The sequence below is a fragment of the Theropithecus gelada genome, chromosome 14 (genome assembly GCF_003255815.1).
Source record: "Theropithecus gelada isolate Dixy chromosome 14, Tgel_1.0, whole genome shotgun sequence".
In the NCBI taxonomy this organism is placed as follows: Eukaryota; Metazoa; Chordata; class Mammalia; order Primates; family Cercopithecidae; genus Theropithecus; species Theropithecus gelada.
In genome coordinates, this window is record NC_037682.1 from 70,859,512 (window position 1) to 70,885,510 (window position 25,999).

The following is a 25,999-nucleotide window of genomic DNA, read 5'->3' on the forward strand; positions in this document are numbered from 1 at the left end:
AGCTCACTAATTTATGTACATATTGGAAGCCAAATTCTGAGGCTAAGATATATGGATGGGGGTTGTGCTTAGGGCAGGGTTAGGGGCTGGGGAAGATGAGGAAAAGATACTTCTGAAAAGAGGAAATATTTCTGCAAAATGTTCCTTTGTCTTTGGATGAGCGTAAATATCATTTTTGTGCTAAAATGGGTCAAGCTGAGGGAATTTCCCAAGTTCACACACCAAGCCTATGCGATACTTGGAAATTCCACCCAGGCTCGCAACCCTGTGCCCAGCATCCATGCAGGGTGCCATGAGTAAAGTCTCTTGGCCATTTCTATACCAATCAGGAGGGTGACAGCTCTCTGGGGGCACCACAAATGCAAGGAAGGAAAGCAGCTTCTCAAATTCCCTCTATTTAGTAATTAAACACACTCATAGGTGAAAAATACAAACCCTAACTTCCTGCCAGACATCAGCCCCCTGAAGAGTTGAGAAGGAAGAGGAGAGACTCTAGAGATGTTAGGAAGACCACCCTTAGCACACTGAAAGACCAGCATCAAGTCAACAGGCTGTATTTTATTTGTTGTTATGAAGGACTTCCTGGGTATCCTGGTTCCAAGGATTTCTTTGTGATGTTAGAGATGTTCGAAGAGACACTTCAGAGAACAAGAATTCATTTGTAAAGAAAACACACTTCGGAACTTTTTGTAAACAGCATTTGGGGAATAGGAAATTAAAATGTCTTTCTTTCCCCCTAGCTTCGTAAGACTCCTTACAAAGCACATTTGATGCTGAAATGAAGTCTGGCAGGGCGTTGTTGTAGTCATAAAATATTTTACTGTTTTAAATAATAAAATTCAATTTAAATGTTAAACTTCTCCATATGTTATCATTCCCTTATAAACTCCTAGGCAGAAACATCAGGTTTTTAGCTTCAAACTGTTAAATGTTATTTTAATTAAAAATATGCCAACAAAAAAGTTAAAATGCGCACTATCAATAAAAGTACCACTAGTATTCTGTCATTAGCATGGGAAAGAGTTTGCTTTTTAATTCCTTTGTGGAAGGAATGTGCTTCAGACTTTTACCTTGAAAAATACAGATACACAAACCACCATGCTGTGATTCACAAAGTTCAAAGACAGAACCCAAATTCACAATTGATTGAGATGGAAGAGAATTATTTACATTCTTTCTTATCTGATTTTTGGGTTCCCAATACCACAGCCATTCTATATTCCAGGAGGAAATAGTCTGCCATCAGCTTTTAATTTTGCTAGGGAGGCAGAACTAAGAGGGAGAATGAAACAAAGCAGATGCCTTCTGAGCTTTTTCCTCCTAGAAACTGAAAAGAAATAAGCGCAACACTGCTAATTCCAAGGATGCGTTTCCTTTGTGAGTAGGTGGGAGTCTGACCTGATGGGATTTGAAAATTGTCTGAATTCAAATAATTCCCATGTCTGAAAATACATAACGGAAAACTGCTCCCCCATTTTAGCATGCTACTGGAGAACCCTGCACAGTTCATTTTCTCCCTCAATGAACGTATTTTTAGGAGACAGTGACTGTGTCAGCTAGGTTTTGCAGCCTTATAAGTCAGAGGTCTGCAGGCCTCAGGCATAAATAAGTTGGCTCTTACCCCAGAGGAGGTGACAAAAGGGGACTTTTCTGGCACTTTAGTATTTCACCTAGGTGAGCTGGATGGGAGGGAGGAATTGTCTTGAGCGTGTATATGCTGAAATAAAAACAGTGAACTCCACTCTAGGGCATATCCTCCAACAGGACCTTGAGGGCCTCTGGTCACCAGAGGTCTCCAAATCCCACCATAGGGACAGGCTGGGAGCTGCTGAGGGGGAAAAGCTAACAGCCTGCTGATCACCTTTACCTGAGGGGAAAGAGTCATGAGATGGGCTGGGCTGAGGATTGGGAAAGTGAAATTCCTTCCTTCTGTCTTGCTTGTTAAAAATCTGTATTGCCTTAGACTTTCTGTCCTTAATTCTGAGCACCAAGCTGTGAGCACTAGGATATAAAATATCCTCCACCATGAAGCAAAAGCCACCAGTGATGGAATCATAAGGGAGAGGAGAGGCTGGAGGCAATTGGAGGCAAAAAGCCTTGTATATACAATTCTTCTTATCCCTACCTACATTCTGGAAGATAAAAATAGTAATAGATTTTAATGGTGGAAACAGCAATAAAGGTAGAGGTGGTAGTATTACTAGTGATATTGGCTTCCACTTGATGAGCTCCAAGCATGGTGACAGGTACCTTCATGTGTATCAGTTCAGTTAATTCTCAGAGCAATATTAATATCTGTATATGGAGGCTCAGAAGCCTTAAGAAACCATTTTGGGATCCCTCTTTATTTATTAAAATATAGCTTCTGAAGGGATCAAATTGATGAACGGTTAACTAAAACACTACAAAGACTTTCTCAATGGTGGTGGGGTGCATTGACCTTCTTAAAGAGCAAGAGTCCAATAGGATTCACAGCCCCAGCAGGCTAAATATCAGAGCTTGACCAGGTAGATCCAAGGCCCATTAAAAAACTTCCTGGCATCCTAGGGTATTAGAAGATCATTGGTATGAATCAGGAACCTACGAACAGGTCCAAAAGTTAAAAGGCAATAGTCAGGGTCTCAAGGCATTCATGAGAAGGACACTGGGTGTCCCCAGGGACTTAACAGACACTGCAAAAAGCTTAGGTCACAATTAGGGCTCCCTACAGCGAGATAAGGCTTCACAAGGCAGATTTTACTTGTAATAGTCCAGTCCTTTGCTTTGTAAAGCTAGATAGATTCAGGCTTCCTATAGCAATGCTGTGCAAACATGCAATCATGTCTATAAAAGAAATTTCTTAATGAATTGCTAAAATGATTGGATAGCTCAGTCAAAAAGCAAGATATGGAAGAACTGAAATTTCATGCACTTCCCAATCACAGCCTTTACTTTATTGAACTGAGATATATCTATATGGGTTCTAAATTCCTAATCAACTAATGTTCTTTCCCTCCCTCCACCTTTTTGGTTCTTTTCAATGCAATAACTTGCATGAAGAATTCTTTAGTTTCCTTAGCAACTGCTTGAAATTTATTTGGTTATCAAAATAAGCTGTTCCATTTTGGAGAGCCCAGCTGAGCCTGCGCACAGCAATTTGCATGGTTCAAACTCATGGGCAATTTTTATTTCACTGCAGAAAGAAGAAAATGCTATCTCAAGCCCACCAATTCAACCATCAGAAATGCTTGTTTATTCAATGTGTTTTTTCCCTTCCGCATGAATGCATAACACAAGTTCTTGTGGCTTTAGTTCGAAAAGCTGCTGTATTTGGTTTCTGTCCCATCACAACCCTGGAATGGTTACAGTCATTTGGAAAATACAGTATGAACTGCAGTTTCATATTATTCTTAAACACATGATGAACATTTACAATTCTTGGATTATCATATATTAAATTCATATAAATAAGAAACATATATTCTTTAAAAATATTCAAAAATACCTCAAACCTTTGCAGAATCTGTGGCAGGGAGAGAATGTTAATTAGTCTGGACTTCTAGGATTTTAATAACTAATATGGAATGGCTTGGGATTTGAGTGGATAAGAAGAAGAGAACTAATATTTGTTGAACGCCACTTCAACATTAGGCTTTGAATGGATAGATGTTGTTATCCTTGTTCTACAGATGAGGAAGGTCAAGGGAGATGCAGTAAGTGTTATGAGTTAATAGAGTCAATATAAAGCAGGGTCAGGATTAACATCCTATATTGTCTGGCTCCAAGGCCCATTTACCCCTTTTTTATCACACCACATTGCTTTCTCCATCATTGTGAAGCAGAGACTCTAATCTTAATTGTGGAATCAGCTGTTTTCTCGAATACCCTCAGAAAGGATGAGAAACATGTGCTCACATCAGAGTTAAAGACTTTCCCCATTGAGATTATCTAGGGAAATGCATTCTTAACATCACAATGAAAAACATAAACTGAGTAGACATTGGTTTGACCAGGGCAAAAGAAATGAAGAACATTGTGGTCTCATATAAACTACAGGAAGCTTTGTCCTCTGGTTTCCAGTCTGATGTATTTTTGTCACAGTGATTGCTTCTGATGCTGACCACTCTACAGCACAGTGCTGCATTGGAGGGGTTTGCAAACAGGATTTCCATTTGCATCAGTAATGACAGATGATCCCTTTAAGCAAAAATACTCCAATTAAAATAAACCAATAATCTGGTGCAATTTTATTTTATCTCTTATCTGCACCTCCTGTTCCTTGCAAAAACAAAACAAAACCTAAACAACCCACAGACTAATTTCATTAGAGCGAGAGATTTCAGATAGATCCGACTCCTGTTTAAACAATGTCTGATAGAGATCATAGAAGGAAGAAAATACATCTTGCCAAATGAGATCCTTTACCAGTTCCTTGAGGGTGAAGCATATTTTAAATCTACATTTGTACATGCTAATCTAAAGACAGTCTTCACGTTATGGTATTAACCCATGGCATCTGACACTAGACGCTGACATGGGCACCACTAGCCAACAGGCAGGACCATGGACAGGGCCAATGTGACACATTCTGAAGAGCCATCTGGTTACTTACATGATTCTGTTACCATTTTCATATGTAGACCTTACAAATTAGAATGCACCTTAGAGAGAATCTAGCTCAATATTCTCCTTTTGAAGAGGAGGAAAAGGACTCTCAGAAAGTGTGTTCAAGGGATTTGCTTAAGGTGATACCACAGGTCAGTGGCTGCAGCTGCACTTGAACTCAGGGCTTCTGACTTCTAACCCAGAGCTCTTCCCATGGTCCCATTCATGATTCCTCCCTCCATATCCTATTAAGAGGCAAAGAAAGTGTACATTATTTAGCATTTTAAGACTTAACATCTTTGCAAATGAGAGGACTGGCTTTGTCCCTCAAAATAGTGGGCAGGGGCTCTGTGTGGAAATGATTCCAGTTCCCACTTCCCTTAAAGATGACCAGAAGCCAAGAGTTGACTTTGGCCCTCAGGATCCTCATTTCAGAGGTCATGAGTAGATATTCTGACTAAGTATATGCCACCGTGTTAAACAAACTGATCCTTGCAAGGGCAGAGAGGCTCAGATGCTATGACTCAAAAGTCAACTGAGAGAAAAGAAGATGTAAGCAGTGAAGGTTAGAGGCAGCTATTGTCAATGTGCTGACTGAAGGGTCACAGGGAGAGAAAGCAGGCCATAGCAGGTGCAGGAGAAGGGAACGCCACACTGCCCAGAATGACAACCAGGCTGAGTTATTAGCTCAGACATCTTTCTGGGTGCCAATTTTTGTGAGTCTGTGCCACTCTTGGCTAACAGTGTCCATGGCATGTTAGAAATATTTCTAGGACATTCAGAACATGGGCCTATGGATATCCCATTCAAGAACAGCAAACCCAATGCACCACCATTTCTATCATTGATAGGAAATATCCATGTCTCATTGTACAATAGAATTTCACATCCACATCTCCTTCAGGGTCTTGTAACCTTGGGATAAGTCAAGCGGGGAAGCTTATGGAGATAGCAAGAGCCCTGGAGTCACAGACCTGGGCTCATATCCCAGACTCTACCATTTACTGGCTGTGTGACTCTGGCCAAGTCACTTAATTAGTGCAATCCTTCGTACCAATTCTAGTTTTTACATGTAGAATAATTATAAAATAATTATACTTATCTCATAGGATCTCTGTGGGAATTAAATGTGAAATGCTTTTGACAAAAAGTTTTAAAACAAACATGCTGTACGAACACTAATGATTATTGTTATCATTGTGGATGAGGAAACCAAAGCTCAGGCAAATAAGTGACTTGCTCAAGGTCACAGTTAGTAAATGCCAGACCACTTGAACTGGTGTTTCTATTAAACCACAAGAGTTCAAGAATCTTTCCATTACAACACCCTATCTACCTGCCTCCCCATACCCTGCTCCCACAGATGCCCATCTGTCCCATGAGGTTTGCCCAGAAGAGCTCCTCTCACCCCACACAAAGATGGCCACCCCAGCAGTGTGAAGCCCCTAATGCTTCCCTCAAGGCATGGGATGGGATTCTGCTGAGCACCATGAGCCCTGCATGAGCCCCCCATGAGCTCTCAGTGACAAGGAACTGCAATGAAGACACAGGTGGACTGGCAGCTTGGCAGCTGGCGTGGAGTGCAGAAGGATGGAGGAAGCACCAGAGCATGGAGCTGTGAGCCAGGCACAGGACGCACACGTGTGATGGAGGGCTCTTCAGCTCAGAGGCAGACACAGGGACTCACGACACGAACAACGCAGCAACCCTACCTTCTGCGGTTCCTTTGCCTTTCCTGTCAGGGGTCTCTAAGCCAGTGCCCCCTGAGGGGTACAGGGAGACGTCGGTTGGCACAGGCCAACTGCTGGCTGTGTCCTCCGTGATCTCATACATCTGCCCCTCCATCGGCTGCAGGTGCCAGTTTAGGCCAAACAGGTGCATGGCTGTGGTGAGCAATGAGAAAAGTCATCTTTTTCTGCTGGAGGCAGAAACGGGACTCCCAAGCCATAAGGGAAAGGTGGGCAGGGTGGGGGAACACAGACATTCAGTTCAGTTCAACAAGTAGCCCCCAAAAGGGAGCTCTTGTAGTGCCAGCCCTGCAAAGGAGACTGGGGTCAGAGAGGATCAAGGTTCAAACCCTGCCCTCAAGGGGCTCACAGTCTGGTGGAACTGGGAGTAGGCAGGATCAGGGAGTCTCAGGAGGTCTCGGTCTTTGCTTCAAAAGATAAATAACAATCTGGGGGAAAAACTGCAATTGGTATGACAATGTTAATTTCCTTAACACAAAAATAACTTGTACAAATAATAAGCAAAGTCCAACAACTCAGTAGGAAAATAGGCATTGGATATGAACAGTTTACAGGATAAGAAATACAAATAGCTCATAATCATATGAAAAGACTCTTGGCATTATTCATAGTAAAAGAAATGTAAGTTAGACTCTGAAATACTATTTTTCACATATGGTTTGGCAAAGATAAAAAAGGTTGAAAATATACTGTATTGGCAGAGAATGGAAAGCAAGCATTCCCATACTTTACTGGTGTGAGAATATGATGTACAAAGTCTATGGAGGGCAATTTGATAAAAGTTAGTGACATTAAAATACACATACCCTTTATCCTGGGACATAAAGCTTCCAATTCTAGAAATTTCTTCTCCAGATATACTTAAACATGTACTAAATATTGTACATACAAGGTTATTCACTGCAGCATAATTTGTTACAGCAAAATATTAGAAACCAGTCCACTGATAAGGGGCAAGAAAAGTAAGTAAAATCCACACAACAAAATTGGATGCAACCATTAAAAAGAATAAAGAGGTTCTTTATATATTTTTGTGGAAAGGAAAGTATAACATGCAGAAGTGTTTTTGATATACTACCTTTGGGTTTAAAAATTCCTGGAAATGTAGGAAGTATTTCTGGTAGAATATGAAAGACTGGTAACAGTAGCTGTGTCCTATGAAGGATAGAGATACTATGGATCGGGGGTAGGAGGGAAACTTGCTTTTCACTGTATACCTTTTGCACATTTTCATTTTGTGCCATGTGCATATATTTCTGTTTGAAATGTATTTTCCAAGGTAGCAACTGCTAAAAAGTCTTGTACAACAATCTAGAAAGAGACCATAAGGCGTCAAAGAATGAACATTGTCCCTTGAGATATGCATGCTTGAGAAGGCTAGGAAGCTCATCTCCAAAAATGTGATCTAGCACAAAATATCTGCTGAAATCCCATTTTAGGATTCCAGACTTGGGCTTTGTCAGTGGTCCAGGTTCACCTCTTCTGATGCCCACCTGAATTCCCCATACACCGAAGTAAGCATTCAAGTCCCTGGACCCTTACAGCACCCTGGATGTAGCATTCACTCCTTTGCTTGGTGAACACTGTCTGAAAGCCCACTCCATGGCAGACTCTGGACAGCCAGAATGGGATCAGAGAGCCCCTGCTTCAATGAGCTCACAGTCAAGTAGGGAAGACAGACAAATAACAAATTCTCTTCAGCAGGACCAGAAGGCGTAGAGGAGGGGGTGCCTGACCCACTAGGGGGGCTAGAAGAACACAGGGAAGGACCTTCAGAGAGATGAAGGCCCATAGTAATTGTATTTACTGCGTGACAGGCAGTATGTGGGGGGAATTTGTATATATATATTAATCCTCATGGCAACCTCACCAGATCGAATTTACAGAGGTGCATATTAAGGCTCAGAAGGTTAATTAAAATTATGATAGTCATAAAACTATCATTTATTGAGTATTTAATGATATGCCAGGCATTAGGCTGAGAGCATTACAAGCAATAATTCCTTTAACTCTCACAATAATCCTACGAGGTATTAATAGCCCCATTTTATGGATGGAGAAACTAAGGCACAACAAGACTAATTAACACACACAAGGTTAAATGCCTAACAGGTGGCAGAGTCTAGACTAGAATCCCAAACTGTTCCTATCCTGAAAACACGTACTGTCAGTCTTCTTGGCGTCAAGGCCCAGGCTTGCCCACTTAGCTAGGCCGCCTCTTGCTTGGTGTACCTAGCAGGGTGGGTGTTACAAAGACATCCCCCTTTTGTACATCAGCCTCCAAGGCTTTTAAGTCTCTTTTTAGGCAGTAACACAGGATCCTGTGAGATAGAGAGGAAACTCTGTTACCTGGCCCCAGTGTATGAAGGTATCACTGATGGTGGTTTTGAGGGGCTGTGTGACTGCCGTCAAGACACACAAAAAAATCTATCGAGGGGACTGGAGCACAGCATACCTGTCTGACTTCTAGTCTGAACACAAGCCATGGGGAACACACACAAGTCTGCTTCAGCCAGGAGGCCATGCTCGGGTGAAAGCAACGAGATCCCACACTTTGCTTTTTCTTTGGTTACTGTGGTGCAGGAGAAGGTGTGTGGGACCAGAGGAAAGAAACTAGTTTTGAATCTCAGCTGCCACTGCCTAGCTGCAGTCTTCGCATCTGAGCAATGAATATAGAAAGCTTCAAAACATTGTTGTATCTAATGAGGTAATACATGGTAAAATGCTTTGCAAACTGTACAAATGTGTGATAACTATATGTGATAACCATTCATTGCATTTGTACTGCTTATAATGATAATGACAATAGTCACTGACATTTATTGAGCACCTTTTTTGGTACCAAGTACCAGGTGAGGTGCTTTGCACCGCTCTCCTCTACCTCCTATGTAGGTGACAATAATACTTTAACAGTTAACCTGCCTGGAAGCAGTGAATATTCTGCTATTTCCAAGGCTGCATTAGCTCAAAATTCTGTTTACCTTCTTACTTAATCTATATATTAGCAACTCCAAAGGTAATGGAGAAATTGTTTGAGCTACAGACAAATCAGATATATGCAGCTAAGTGAGCAGTGCTTCTTTCCCCATTAGAATCAATTATCTCATCTAAGTGTGCAATAGTGCTGTCTTGTTAAAAGGTCATGAGAATTAACTAATCCCAGAATGAATAGAACTCTCACAGCTTTGTGAAGAGAAACATTTTTATTGTCACAGCTTTCTTTTATATTTAACAAGATGCAAATAAGTCCTTGCTTTAACAAAAAAAAAAAAAAAAAAAGATACGTTGGGGGTAGGGGTGGGAATAAGCCAGGGGAAAAAGTGTTGCAGGTGAAAACGATCAACAGGCCTGGGGTCCCAGGGAAGTTAATGAGGGCAGGACAGTCCACAGCTATGAGGGTCGGGGAGACATGGGGTGGGGGCGGGTGTCGGCACCCCTTCCTCTCCACTGTGTCCCCATGGCAATCACAGAGGCCAACACAGCTGTGAGGCTGGCCAGTTGTTTCCGTGGCCAAAACTATCTGGGAAAGCAAAGCTCTGTATTCAACTCCAAATTAGACTGAATCTCTCAGGAGATTTAACCATCCAAAACTAACTTCAGAGGCTGGTGAGTAGGGAAGGAAACCCAGGGTCACCGAGGTTGGGGTGAGAAATGGCTACCTGGAAAGTAAGGAGCAGGATGAAGCAGAGATTCAGAGACATGAAGTTCAACCAATAATGTCATCTTTTTAAAAAATTTTTAATTTTTGTGGGCACATAGAAGGTATATATACTTACGGGATACATGAGATATTTTGATAACACGCTTGCAATGCATGATAATCACATGATGGAAAATGGCGTATCCATCCCCTCCCTCCAGCATTTATCTTTTGTGTTACAAACAATCCAATTATACTTTTAGGTATTTAAAAATGTATAGTTTAATTATTATTGACTATAGTCACCCTGTTGTGCTATCAAGTAGCACAGTTCTTTATTCATTCTATTTTTTTTTTTGGTAACCGTTAACCATGCCACCTCTCTCCAAACCTCCCACTAGCCTTCCAAACCTCTGGTAACCATCCTTCTATTCTCTATCTCCATGAATTCAATTGTTTTGATTTTTAGCTCCCACAAATGAGTGAGAATGGAGTAAAGTCACCTTAAAGCCAAAATAAAGGGGATATTTAATCTGTGATCCAAGGTTTTAAATATAAGTTATGCTAGTGACCCTTTCATTCTTTTACTGTATTGTTAGGCGGGTGGTTAATTCTATAGTCCTGGGTTATGGGAGCGGGGAGAGGAAGGGAGAGAAGTAGTTTGCTCTGCTCTCCCCTTTCCAAAGGGCACAGCACATTCTCAGTCAGAGTCAGCCCATGAAATACATATGATTGAGCGGCCACTCTTCTTTATCCTTTGTAATAATCAAAATCATAACACAAAAATTAGTATTATTTGAATGACACTACATGCCAAGTGCTTTATTTATATTATTCAGTTTCATCCTCATAAAAAACTAGGTTGAAAAAACATTATTGGAGAATGGAAGTAGAATAGAAATAGAGCTGTAGTGATATATTCTGATTTACTCAGAGAAGTAAAGAAAGTTACCCGAGACCACAGAGCTGGTAGAAATTTGAGGCAAGTTTAAAACTCAGGACCCTGTGCTCCCAAACCAAGCTTCTTCTTTTACATATTTTATTTTAAATAGAAGATAAAATATGGGCAGCATAAAGCCAGCAGCAAATAAAATCTGAAATAAATATTTGGGGGGGAGCTGATAGTGATGACAAATATTCCCTGGCCCACAGCAATCCTCATTTAAAGCTGTGTATAGCAGCCGAATGCATGTTATCCAAATGATTTGGAAGACAGAGCCATAGATTTAAAAAAAAAAAAAAAAAAAAAGCTAAAAAATATAAATGGTTCTCCCCAGCCTGCTAAGGATAGACCAGGCCACTGAAACAATATAAATTATAATCACCGTATTCCATGTTCCCTGAAGAATGAATGGTAACTACACATCATCTGTGTTACATCACAGGATTATCTATATGATACTCTGCAGTGTGTATTTATAACTCTTGTGCAAAACCTTCCTCAAGTACACTCAAAGTGACCTAGATAAGCAACTTGATACTGGTTTTCCCGTTAGACTAGTTTGTAATTCAATGAAAAGGTGAAAAGATGCTAAGGAGTTCAGAAAAAGGCTGTGGAAAGGTAGCTGGTTCACAAGATCACCCACGCTGAAATGTTAATGATTTCTAAAAGCCAAGAGCCAAGGTGGGGGAAGTTCTGATTCTCTTGGCTCTGGTCAATCTCATCCCAGGGCTGACATTTTCCCCGTTGCCTTTTCCTGCCCAGAGAGACATGAGAGATGGCTCAGAAAGTGCAAGCTCTATCCTGACATTTTAAAGAAAGGCTCCATAGATGTTCAGACATTGAAGGCTCCCCCAGCACCTGGCCAGCAGGAGGCAATTAACAAAGTCATTATGCAGGAGTCACCGATATCAGTACAGGAGAGTTTCTGCTGTCACAACGCACACTTCCCTTCCAAAAATGGAATGCACGAACCCACTTGCATCTGTACATTAGCAGCTCCAGGGAGTGACTAGACACCTTTATAACCACAAGGAACTATTTTTTTTTTTTTTTTTTTTTTTTTGAGACGGAGTCTCGCTCTGTCGCCCGGGGTGGAGTGCGGTGGCCGGATCTCGGCTCACTGCAAGCTCCGCCTCCCGCCTCCCGGGTTCACGCCATTCTCCTGCCTCAGCCTCCCGAGTAGCTGGGACTACAGGCGCCCGCCACCTCGCCCGGCTAGCTTTTTGTATTTTTTAGTAGAGACGGGGTTTCACCGTGTTAGCCAGGATGGTCTTGATCTCCTGACCTCGTGATCCGCCCGTCTCGGCCTCCCAAAGTGCTGGGATTACAGGCTTGAGCCACCGCGCCCGGCAAAGTTTTAAGATTCTCTTTTTTTTTTTTTTTTTTTTTTTTTGAGACAGAGTCTCACTCTGTCGCCCAGGCTGGAGTGCAGTGGCCGGATCTCAGCTCACTGCAAGCTCCGCCTCCCGGGTTTACGCCATTCTCCTGCCTCAGCCTCCTGAGTAGCTGGGACTACAGGTGCCCGGCACCTCACCTGGCTAGTTTTTTTTGTATTTTTTAGTAGAGACGGTGTCTCACCGTGTTAGCCAGGATGGTCTCGATCTCCTGACCTCGTGATCCGCCCGTCTCGGCCTCCCAAAGTGCTCGGATTACAGGCTTGAGCCACCACGCCCGGCCCACAAGGAACTATTGATTCGAGTGGCATTTTTGGTTTCAAAAGGCAGTGGGAACCAACCCAACCACGCAGCTTCCCACTTTTCTGTTTTATATTAGTGCTCAGGTTTTTTCTTTCTTTTTTTTAAAATGACTATTTCTATGAAATAAAAGTCACTGGGGTTCTTTGACTTATGGTCCTCTAATGGGGGGAAAACTAAAAAGATAAAATAATAACAACAGAAACGACAGGTTTTCATTCCCTAGGTTATCTTCCTGGTTCTGCTACAAAGCCACCACATTTAAAAGTTCCAAACCAAGAAACTGTATACATAAGATGTACATGGCAGGATAACATAAAAAAATTGGAAGCAAACTCGATGTCTAAAAATAGGAGAACGACTTAGCTATCTTACGGTACAGGTACAGCATGGAATAGAAGGCAATCATTACAAAAAATAACTATGATAAACAGCAATGCAGGAAAATGCTTAAGATACAATGTTAAGGAAAAGAAAAGGCAGGGCACAAAATTGCATGTATTTCCTGACTGCATCTCTGCAAAACCATGTATGCATATGAAAAACAATTTGTAAAGAAATACATAAAAATGACATCAGGATTTGAATTACAGTAGCAGGATTATTTCCTAGTTTCCAAACTCATTTCAGTGCATCAGTGTTAAAAAAGAAGCTCTACAACTTAGTTTCAGAAGCAATAGGTAGAAGAGAAGGATGATACAGCATGGGGGAGGGGTCCTGACTTTGAGCTTTTGCCTTGTGTCTGACCCCATACATGGGGAATTACATATGCTCTCTCATTCAATCTTTACACGAATCTTGAGAAACTCGTTTGACAAATGAAGAAACTGGAGGCTAGGAAAGGCTCCTCAGCTGGCCCAAAGACACACAGATAGGAAGTACTAAGGCCAAATTTGAACCCAGATCTTAAAACAGATCTGACTGGTTCCAAAGCCCAGGTTCCCCTCCTGGCACATCACACTGGTGATGAGTTACAATGCCTGAAAACTACATTACAATTTTTAAAAAGATTTTAAGGCAAAGCTTTCGCTGACAGCATAGCCAGATTTGCTCTTTTGAGACAGTTTGTTAAAAGGCTTTTTTCTCAGGGACAAAGTATGGGCCCCCATCCTTTCATATCCTTGCTGCCTGACTAGCGACTGATCCCCACAAACAAAAACCATGTAGATGCCAGTAAGCAACTTGTCACAGGCACAGTCAGTCTGCGTTTGGGTCTTTCTATAAAAGCACTCATAGCTCGTTGAGTTACTGGTTTTGTGACTTTGGGCAAAGTACTTAGCCTGTCTGAATCTCAGTTTCCTCACTTGTAAAATGAAGCTGATAATATCTACCTCAAAGGATTGAATGAGATAATGTAATTTGCTTGGAACTATGCCTGGTACGTACCAGGAGCTCAGTAAATGGCAGTTGTATCATCACTGTCATTTTGCTATGCTGATTTCCCTAATTTCTATATCTACTGAAAACTTTAAGCCAGCTCTGTGACATCACCTTTTTTTCTTTCTATATGTTCCCCATTAGTTCCCTTCCATGCTAGTTGTCAATTTCTTTAAATTGAGGGCCCTCACCTGCTCCCATTAGCTGAAAGACTTTGGGGATGGGAACCAGAGATATCTGTCCAATAGATGAAACATCTTTTAAAAGCATAATCGCTATAAAACAGCCTGACAGGATCCCACTGGTGACCATGTGGGGGTAATTTTTTTTTTTTTTTTGAGACGGAGTCTTGCTCTGTGCCCCAGGCTGGAGTGCAGTGGCGCGATCTCGGCTCACTGCAAGCTCCGCCCCCCCGGGTTCACGCCATTCTCCTGCCTTAATCAAGTAAATATACTGCTTTTCCTCCTGTCTCTGGATAAACTTGACGGCAATAATCAGGGCTACTGTGTCTCACTCCCAAATTAAGTGTTTTCTGGAGAATGGATTCTGGCACAGTTAATCATTTGTCTGTGCCACACAAAGTTATAGGGAAGGAGGCCTTTCAGCAAGGATTCACGGGCGCTGCTCAATGTTTCTGTAAATCATGGTGGAGTTGGTCCCGAGCCAGAGGATCAGGTGCAGTCAGCCACGGAGGCCGGGAACAGGTGAGCCCACCACCAATACAGAGGAGGAATGTCACCTTAACTGGAGGGCACTGAAAACTGGTGACAAGGCAAATTGTAGGGGAACTGGAACTGAAACCTAATTTGTACAGAATAAACTGCTATTATTGCAGTAATAGAATAAGAAAGCTGTGTTTTCTGGGCACCTTTCCCCTGGTGGGCTCTACTAAGACCTCTTCTGTATATAACTAATTTAGGAGTTGGCCACCCCCCACCAACCTTTGGACTAACCTCAGCCCAGTTATCTGACCTCTCCCTGCCAGACTCCCCACATTGTGCTGGTTCCCAAGTCAAGAAAATGGCAGTGAAGGGCAGTGGTTGTGAGCACAGCCTCTGGAGCCAGAGAGACCTGTGTTCCTTCTCTGGTTCTGATGTGAACAGTTACATGACAACTTTACTCTTTTGAGCCTCTGTTTCCCCATCTATAAGATGGTGATAATAATACCTAGCTTTGAGAGTTGTGGAGATTAAAAGAAGTGATGTGCTTTATGAGCTCCTCATCGTGCTTGGTATTTACTGGCATGAATTACTGGATGGGAGCTCTCTGTTGGCATCAATATCATCTTCATTGTGTATCAAGGTTTTCACTGAAAAATGAAGTAAGGCCATATCAGGAGCTGGGGAGTGAGAAGCCTAAGTTTTTGTTCTGGTGTTAGGGGACATTGCTATGACTGACATCTCAGGTCCCAGGTACCTACCAACCCACTCACTGCACAGATGAAGAAACTCAGGCTTGATTAGCGCCTTTGTGTCAGGGCCTGGGAATGAGCTAAGCCCAGTTCTTCAGACATCTAGTTCAAAACTCTTCCCATGAAGTGACCCTGTTATTACATTAATCACAACAGAAAATCGTGTCCAGAGCAGGACGGCCATCCTCATTGCTTGTTCTTCCATCAGGCACTGCTTCCCAGGTGAAGGGAACCATCTCCTTGGGTCTAAGGTAAGGGGAATGAACCCACAGCACAGGCCATGTCAGGCCATCAAGCAGCCCTTCCTTTAGGGCAGGGATTATTCTGGTCATTTCTGCTCCCCAGAACCTGGTCCAAAGGGTGAAGAAGCAAGCAAGGAAAGGAAGGAGACAGAGGAATATTATTAAATCAATAACAGCTCCTACTTATTAAAATTTTACCTTGTGCATGACATAATGCTGAAGGATTCACATTTATTATGTCATTCAAACTCACAACTCTTTAAGTTAGATAATATTAGTAACCCCATTTAACAGATTAGGTGCCTCAAAACAGAGACAAGTAGTAGATATTACTACTTTAATTTTCTATCTCTAGAAAACCCAGGATCTAGAATTGTCTACAATTGTACCATTCAACATAGCAGTGCCAAGATCCAAAAGCAGATCCCAGTGATGCCAGATACGAAGTTCTTGTCACACTGTCATCAAGGAAGCACAGGACAGGCTTCCATTTCATCCTCATCAGGATAAAAATGCAGCTTCTGTCAAATCACTATCAACTGGGCAAGCGTTCAAGGAAGCGGCTCCACACAGAAGGGGCGCTTAAACCTAGTCCGACGCCCACCATCTGCCCTTCACATTCAGGCCTCACTAGTGACGCAGTGATCACTGAACCCAAAGGATCTCCTGCCTGTTCAAACCGCTCTGCTGGTGTAAGGAGTCAGCATTGCCCTTTGGGTGGTACAACACGCCACCGCCAGGTCTGGGACAGTGCCTGTTATTTCCTGAGTGTGCCATCATCACATTCCTTTTATTTGTGGCCCTTGTGTCCATGATGACACCATTCCCAACGCTATCTGAAGTGTCCATATAAAGGTATTCCAACTTGCAAAGGACCAGCCTTTCACCCGAGACGCATCATCCCCTTCCTCACCTGTGCTAATGATCAAACGACGCAGGAGAGAGAAACGTGTGTTTGGTTAGTGCTTGGGAGCTCACACAAGGAGAAGGTGCTTGTTGCTATGCTCCATTCCCATAGCTACTAGAAAATGTAGCGCTCCTTGGCTGTATAGAGCAACCCTCCTGTCTTCTGATTTTCTTTGGCGCGCCAGCCATGCAACTGATTTTCTTCATGATCAAAGTCAACTAGGAGGTGGTCCCCATTGTACCTCAGATGGAGTTTTAATTTGTGTATGTATTATTAGGACAGGCCTTTTCCCTTTGGATCATTCACTTCAGCAAGAGGAATGAGGGCAGACAGCTCAACGTGGAGCCTGCCACCCGGATTTGTAACTTGGGATAATATTTCTTTATAATGAGAAACATTTTGAATTAGCACTTTAAAATTGCACAGAACAGAGTGTTTGATGTCCCTCCTTTACTCCCTACAGCTCCCCAGTCTCCAGTCCCATGGGTATTTTCCAGTCCTTGGGGACCATATCATATTTTCCTGTCCCCCCTGCCTTTATCTGTGCACAGAGCAAGGCACTTACATGTGAGTTACCTCTGCTTCTTCTTTGATTACACACAGACCTTTGGTTTGGTTTAGTCTTTGACTAAAACTAAGAAGCTTAAGGCAGTAAGGAATTCCAGGGACCATGATGATGATAATGTTAACAGCCACAGACATTACTTGGAAGCTATGCTGTACCGAGCACTGTGCTGAGTGTTTTAGAAACAGTATCATTTAATTCTCACAAAGCCCAATGAGGTAAGTATTGCTATTACTCTCATTTGTAAGATGAGGAAACTGAGGCTTAAAGAGGTCTATCAACTTGTCCCACGTTACTGTCTAATTAGAGGTAGAGACCAAATTCAGATCTGAGTTAAGTCCAGATCGAACCTGCCCCCAATCACTATACCACACTGCTTTTCTGATTAGATATCAAGCTGTGGAAATGTTAAAAATGGAAAACAAAAACAAAAACAAAAAATCAACATTGCCAATCTCATTGTTATATCGACCTACCTTTTTACTCAAATTTTGTTGGCAGTATTTTCCAGAGAATAGACACTTGACATAATATCTCTTCAGAATGGAAACAATGTTAAAAGAGCATTTTAAATGTGTGTTGAACACAATATTCAATGGTCTACGTTACTTCTGCCTGCTCAGGAGTCTCACTCTGTGTGAGGAGGGATTTCTCTGTCCCTCGAGCCTGCCTGCCCGTCCAGCCTCCATGCTTTTGCTGATACGATGCCCTCTGCTCGAATGGTCACCACCTTCTCTATTAAGAAAAAATTCCCCCATCCTTCAAGACGTACTTCAAATATTGCCTTTTCTGTGAGGATTTCCACCATCACTCCCAGCCAAAAGTGGCCACTGCCCCCAGCTCTGGGCCCTTATCATTATTTCTGCCCCTCTCCCATAAACACTGCCCTCATGGTATGCACACCTGTGCTTCCTGTCCCTTGCTGGTTTCTCTACCAGGCTCAGTACCCAGTGGAACAGATCCGTAGAGACACAGCCAGGCTCCCAGCTCTGGCCCTTACCAGCTGTGCATCAACAGGGAAGTCACTTAACCAACCTGACTCTTAGTTTTTTCATCTGTGGAAATGGAAATAATAGAAAGCCATCTCCCAGGCTCTTGTAAGAATTAAATTTAATGAGGATTCTTTAGAGATTATAAAGTATATTGAAAATATAAGGCATTATTATTATATTGCTTAATAGTTAATGAATGAAAGAACACCCAAATGTCCTAATGTAATACAGTCTGTATTTAATACACAGACTGATGCAAAGATTTATATGTGAAACCACCCACACAGTCTCAGACCTCAGCAATTAGGTGTATATACAGTGTTATTTAATAGACTTACTGCACTACAGAAAAGTCAGAAGACATAAACAAGGTGGAAAAGAAGAATTTTCAGCTTCTAGGTAAAGAAAAATGCTAATTATCCTAAAATTTTCATTTAAAGTTTTGCTACCCTCCTACTCCATCTCCTCTCAAATACCCTTTTTGCAAACACAGTTGGAATCAAATGTGTGCTTATATACACAGTGCCACACACAGGCTGAGACACACACAGGGGTCTGAGGAATATGTCTTCCTACACAATTCTACAGATGATCTGAGTGGTAAAATTTGAGACAATGTGATGAAATGGAGGCCACACTACAATTAATGATACTGGCATTTTTTCTTACCCACTGGAGGCTGTGAACAAAATCTCACTGTAGGCTCAAGGGCATGATCAATCTAGCTGCCTGCCACATGCCAGCAGCAAGGGCTTTCTCCAAAGTGAAATGTTACAAGCCTGGAGAACAGCAGAATCAGATACTACGAGGTGCTGTTGCTCAATAAGCAATAGGTTTTGAGGTCTCCCGACGTTCATAATGTGGCCTCCTGTTGGCCCCAGTCCTGAAGCACTTTGGGTGCAAACCACCGCCCCAGTCAATGCACATGTGCATGGCAGTGCTGGCACAGCACATGGGGCAGGACAGACGGATGGACGTTCACTTTTCTTTCATAAGAAAATAAGTTTGTTTACTTATTTATTTATTTTGAGACAGAGTCTTACTCCGTTGCCCAGGCTCACTGCAACTTCTGCCTCCCAGGCTCCAGCGATTCTCTTGCCTCAGCCTCTCAAGTTGCTGAGATTACAGGCATGTGCCACCATTCCCAGCAGATTTTTGTACTGTTGGTAAGAGACAGCGTTTCACCATATTGGCCAGGCTATTCTCAGACTCCTGGCCTTGAGTGATCTGCCCCCCTTGGCCACCCAAAATGCTAGGATTACAAGCGTGAGCCACTGTGCCCTGTCTAGTTTCTTTCTTTAGCAAGGAGCTACTTGCATCCTCTCAGTAGTTCAGAAGGGTGAACCCCTCCCCTAAAGGCCCCCCAGCTATGGGAAGGGTAGAGCACAATGAGGAGAGGATGGGCTCTGGGTGTGAGTCCTGTCTCTTTCTCTCACTAGGGACCTGGCTTTGGACATATCATTTAACCTTCATGGCCTCAGTTTCTCATCTGTGGAAATGGAAATAAAAACAGCATGGTGCCCCTGTTTGCACTTAACAAATACTTACTGGATAAGTAAGACTCTTGAGAAGATTAAATGAGGAAACACATGTAACACTCAGAATAGCACTTGCCTGGCACAAGGCAAACTCTTGATTTGTATGTGCTGCCATATTTGTGTGTGCTCTTACGTCAGCTTAGGCTTTGCTGGGAGTGGCTGGGAGCAGGGGCAAAGGCACGCAGCAGACAGAAGGGCAACATGGCCCTCGTTTGCTCTGAGCCTCAGGTATGGGGCACAGGGACATGAGAGGAGGGCTTTTAGAGGCAGGACGGTCTGCATAGGGTTTACAGTCAGAAAACTGGACTTCTAGGTCCAGCTCTACTACTTACCAGCCATTCCAACCGAACAAGTTATTTGACTGCAGCAGGCCTCAGTTTCCACATCTGGGGCTTGCAGGACAGGAAATGCAGTTAGTAACTATAGAGAGCGCATCGACTGCTGGAGAGAAAAATTGAAAGGCCTCACACAAAGGCATGGTATTGATTCTGTATTTGCCTAGCGGAGCCTCTCTTCTAAGGGGAAAGGCAGTCAGTGTCCACCAGCACTTGTGATTTCTGTAGTTTTATACTGAAAGTCTTCAGTAAAATAGAATAAAAGTACAGATTGAAGCCCATAGATAGGTAAAATGCACAAATGGACACTTTAATGTAGACCCTTCTGATGCAGGTGCCAGAAATATCCAGCATCCTATCTACTGTCCTCTGCCTTTCTTTAGGCTGTTCGGTCTTCCAGAAAGCCATTCCGATCTTCTCTTTCAATATCTTACTTGATTTACAAACTCAATGCCTTGTTTTAATTTTTCCTGATCTTCCCAGTTAGAATGAATTGCTGTCTCCTTTGGAATCCCACAGGGATAGGTTCAAACTCCAGTAATATACCTTTATCATCTGCCTAGAATTGCCATCAGCTCCTTACACATCTGGCTGTCCACGAAAGTATAGATGACTCAGAGGCAGTGACTTTATCTGGCTTTGTCTGCTCCTCACAGCCTGGGACACAGTCCAAAAGACAGGCTCAGTGAATGCTCCCCACCAGTTTAAACCTGAATTTGGGGAAGCTCCTTCTGCTTCATCACCTGAAATCCCTGCATCCAGGGATGGCTCTTGGCTGCTAAACCTGAGAGGGCTTAAAATCTCCAGGTGATTCAGCTGCTGGGAAGCTGCGTTTACTCCACATCTACTATAGGTCATCCACTGGACTGGGCCCTTTGCAGATGTTCTCTGGCTTAATGCTCAAACCACCACTTAGATACTAATTGACATTTTACCAATGATGAAACCAGGATACAGAGAGGTTTAAAAATGTGTCTGAGCCGGGTTTGGAATGCAGGTCTTACTTGGCCCAGTCTGTGCTTTTGCTCCGAGACCGTATTTCTGTCTTTAGAAGGATGAAGCTGTTTAGTTCTGGTTTTGTTGTTTTACTGATAGGAAGAAGCACTGAGTGGAAGGAGAAATATTGTGGTTTTTTCAGCCCTCTCTCTTCCTCTCACTGCTCCCTTCTTCCTTCCACCCTGCTCTTCCTCCCTGCTATGAAAAGAGGCTGAGCTCTGCTCCTCCTTGTCCTCTAAGCCTAGTGGACTTAAGTGTAGCCCCTTCCTAACTTCTCCTCCACAAGTGCTAGGTATTTACTCAGTAAAAGAATAGCCATCGGGGGGCTGTTTTCTCTTTCTCTCTGCACTTAAGTGCAATTAAATTATGTTATTTCACAGTAATTAGTCTGCAATACAAATGAGACTTGGGGAAAATTCCTTTCCAAGAAAGCTAAAAATCTATAAAATCCACTCCCTTTCCATACTCCCTGTGCAATGTTGTAGAAGGAGCACCCAGAGACGCAGCTGGGGCTCCTGCCTGACCAAGCACGGCTGTGCAGCCTCCTCGGGGCTTTAAACTGCCCCCAGGGCCTCCAAGGCCCGGGAGGGTGTGCTGTTTCTGCAGCCGCTGTTGTTCTTATTAGAAATGAATATATGAGTACATGTGGGTCCCTTCTTTTTGACACATTTCCAAACTCAGAAACTGCTCCCCTCAAACTCAACACATCTTGTTTGCCAGGGGGAAGGGGCAGGCAGATTTCATTTACAAGTGGCTCTTACTCTTAAGAACTAGGTGCCTGAGAATCATTTCATCTCCATAGCAGCCGCATACCTACATTCACGGGTCAGGAAACTGAGGTCCGGGCAGAGGACACTTCTTGCTTGGAGTCATAAGTAGTTAGGAGCAGATGAGGGTGCAAAGCTAGCCTGCATCCCATGCTGGTTATGTTTCAGCAGCCACCTCTGGCTTTGTCTCCTCTGGTTTTCCCTCCGCGTAGTCTCGAGGAGCCATTCTTCACTCACCGATATACACTTTCCACCTTTGATCTTTGTGAGAACTTGGAACCTCTATTTTTTCCTTTTTCTTTCCCTCCTCTCCACGCTTTGCAACATCTGTCGGGTTCTGATCTCGACATCCTCCCATCCTTTCTCTCCTTGAACAAACTTTTGCTGGACACATGCTATATCATGCCAGATCCCGGCACAAGAAGCTGCGGCTATGATACTAAGTGTGATGGAATTGTTTTTGGTCCTTATGGAGCTCATAATCTAATGGTGGGGACAGATATTAAATGATCCATGTCACAGTCATTCAGCAGCAATTGTGAGGAGCACCACAAGCACCATAAAGGCATAGAACTGGGTTCCTGGCTCAGCGGGAGAGGCTCACAGATGCTTCCCTGAAGTAGCGACACTTGAGCTAAGCTCTTGAAAAAGAACTGATTGGTAGAAGTGGGGTAGGAGATGGCGGGCAGCTCTCTCCAGGAATCCTTCAGTCTCTTTGGGTCTCAGAGCAGCTTGTGACCCTGCTCCTACCTCCCACCAATTAAACTGGCAGACCCAGGATCAGACAGAAAGTCTTCTTCTGGCAGGGCTATGGGGAAATTGGATACCTGGCTGGGAGTCCTGACGTTCAGTCCTATCCTTCTGAACAGGATCTAGCAGTGAGTAACAGAGTTTTAAACTGTTCACACCTTGTGACCCCGGAATCCTGCTCTGGGGAATATACCCTTTCCAAAATAATCCAAATAAGAAATAAGAAAACAGAGCAGAGGCACAAAGATGTTCACAGAAGTGCTACTTATAATGCCAAAGAACTGTAAACAGCCGGAATACAATGATATAGTAATGGCACAAATATAATAGCTTTTCCACTTGGCAAGAATGACAATTGTGTCAGTATTTGAAAATGTTTGCATGAAAAAATGGCCTGTGAAAAAGGCGGAAGGACATAAAGCTGTGTATCCATACTGATTATGCTGAGGCTATGGCTTCTGTTGTTATTAAAAATGAACATACGAGTAAATGAGGGTCCTTTCTTTTTGACATATTCCCAAACTCAGAAACTATGAGCCATGATATGGAGGTCAAGGATAACACACAGAAAACCCCAGAATGTTTCTGTTGTTTGCCCCAGTATCTTGAATTCTGGATGATATCTTAAAAAATTTCTCAACAACACTGAAATACCCCCAGAGTCTGGAGATTATTTTAGGTAACACCTGATTTTAAAGCCAGTAAATAAATCACTTCTTCACTACATTTCTCAAAAACAGTGCCTGAAACTACAGAGACAGAGAACAGATAGATGAGTGATTGCCAGAGAGTGAGAATGAGAGGGAGGTTGACTTCAAAGGGGCATAAGGGAACTTTGGGGGTGATGGAATGGTTATGTGTTTTGACTGTGGTGGTGGTCACGTAACTCTACCAGTGTGTCAAAACTCAGAGAGTAGTACACTTAAAACGTGTTAATTTTCTGTATGTACATTATATCTCAATAAATGTGATATGAAGGGAGTGGCCTGGGCCTGGTGGCTGAGTGGGTGCAAAGGTAAGGGACAATGCCTGAGCAGTGGCTGGAGTTTCAATCCTAGTTAGGTCCCTAGAAGCACAGTCAGAGCCCTGCGCATGGCTAGGGAAAGGAATTCGACACAGAGGAAGACTGATGTCGTCCTGCTGCCTTCCACCACTCACTGTCTATGCTTTTCCACCCTGCTTTGTGCCCTGGGAGGCTGGTCCACATGGCCTGGATCAATGGTTCTCTTGAGCTCTGACTTCTGGTTGGGTTCCACCACCAGGAGGAGGTTGTCGGGGTGGGAAGAGAGTGAGGTGGAGACTTCCGTCCTCCGGCTCCCTCACCGCCATACCTCTACTGAAGGAAGCTGGCTACCTTCTCCAGGTTCTAGTAACCACTCCTTCCCCCTTGCCCCTTCATGCCCCTTCATGCCCCTTCATGGTATCCTAGAACCATTGCCAGGGGGTAGTACCATTCCTTGACACACTGCTCTTGCTTTGGTATTTAGCTTCTTAAACAGTCCTCAAATTAAAAACAAATGAATGATCAAATGACAAACCCCATAACCCACTGCCTGAATACTTCCATTGCCAGGAAGGGCACTGTCAAACTCTCCTATCATGGGGAAGCTCTGCAAACTGGAAAACGTTCCTTTTCTTCCCTCTTCAGCCCTGCAGAGCAAGTTGGTCCCTTCTCCCTTCGTCAGCATTTTGGACAACTGCAGAGAACCATGCTGGTCTCCTAAGTCTTCCTTCTGGGGATCTGGAAGATATCTGTCTGTGGCCTGTTATAATGAGAACAATCTATATATATCTTGCTATTAGCAATTCCCACAGAGCAGCATGAAGGAATCAATCTTGGACAGAGAAGGCGTTAATGCAGGATCCTGTATCTTTATCACTTTTTCCTCCTTCTAAAAGACCAAGTTCAATCATCTCCATTTCCCATTCTTTGGGCTATAAAGCTAAATCTATGGCTCCTGTCCAAAAGGCCTGATGTGAAGTCAAAGAGAAAGGAGGGAAAATGAGCCTTATTGCACAGTAACACCCAGACCCAAGTGTAATAGGCTCATGCTAATGAGGCAACAGCATCTCAGATCCTGATATTGCATGAGTTGAGCCAGATGGAAATAACTGGGGGTTGAGGATTGGATACATCCACCCTGGCCTCTATCTGTAATTCTTTCTCTTTCTCAACACATCTCATGTCCATTTCACCTGTATCTGAGCCCCAGAACACAAAATACACAGTTCTGCCACCATGCTTTTGCCCATGCTGCTCTTTCGCCTAGAGTACCCTTGGCAGACTTAACCATCTTGCAAGGCCTCTTATTCAACCAAGTCTTAATTGAGCCCAGGTACCTTGTGCCAGGCTTTGTGCTAGGTGGGGGAGTGAACTCCCCCTAAAAAGAAGGAAAGTCTAATATGTCTTCTAACTTGAATTGCTGCCATACTGAAGTCCAGTTTGTATGAGGAAATGTCAGAGATACTGAGAGTCTGTACCATTCTATGCAAATTGCACTTAATGCTCAAGTTCACTTCTATCACCATTTCCTAGATAGCCTCAAGAACTGCATGACCCAGAGTCTTTCAGACCAAGAACTGCAATATTATTCCAGCAAGCAAAGCTCTCTAATAGCTGCCTTTTGAAGAGCAGCAATTAAGCATTAAGCTCAGCAACATTCTCACTTATAAATTAAACTATCACCACTTCAAACAAGGGTTCTGATATATTTTTTTTTTTTTTGTACTCCACAATCAGTCCCTGTGGAGGTGAAAAACGCAACCTAATTTAAGAAAGGATCCCTCACTGCTGTTACACAAATTGGAATGTTCCACTATGGTTACCCAGAAAATGCAGAAGCCCTCATCTGAGACTCTACCCTTTACGTCCTGGTGCAATTTCCTAGAGATATAGAAATACAGACTAGGAAGGACCTTACAGGACAATCTACTCCTGCCACATTGTGGGTGAGGTCCAAGGAAGGGTAACAACCATCTCCCAAGGCAACCAGCAAGGGACATCTCTTTTATCACATACTCTGTGTTTTTCAACATCATCTCATTTAACCTGCACAACAGCCTTATGAAAGTAGTACTATTATTCCTCCCACTATGCAGATGAGGAAACCAAGGATCAAACGGCTAAACAGCTGGAGAGTGGCAGCGCTAAGATTTCTGTGGAGTTGGTCAGGCTCCAAATCCTATCTTCTTTCCTGATGAGAACCCCACATTGCCTTAGAGAAATCACAGAGAATGGCGCCACTGTCCTGCTGGGCAGACCTTAACCTGATGATACAGCAATCAGCAACCAGTGTCCTTTCAGGTCTTCATTTAAATGTAAAGCCACTCCTCATTTTAGATTTATTAACAAGTCTTTTTCATCTCCTATTCCAAAGGCCTACCTGGCAAGACAGGTGCTTGAAGAATCCTCAAGATACTAATCTGAGGCTCTTCTGCAGCACACAGTGTCTGTGTTTTACATAGAGATTCGGAACACAAGGGAAGCTGTCAGTTTTATCTGGATAGAAG

The 25,999-nt window shown here is 43.1% G+C and overlaps 1 protein-coding gene across 1 annotated transcript in view; it reads right to left on the reverse strand.

Moving 5' to 3' along the window:
- The window catches only part of TENM4 (teneurin transmembrane protein 4), a 787,121-nt gene that overhangs the window by 202,730 nt on the left and 558,392 nt on the right, over positions 1 to 25,999 (reverse strand). The window contains exon 10 of the mRNA XM_025357209.1: positions 6,297 to 6,467. Within this exon, the coding sequence (XP_025212994.1) occupies positions 6,297 to 6,467 (171 nt within the window). The remainder of the gene's footprint in view (positions 1 to 6,296; positions 6,468 to 25,999) is intronic.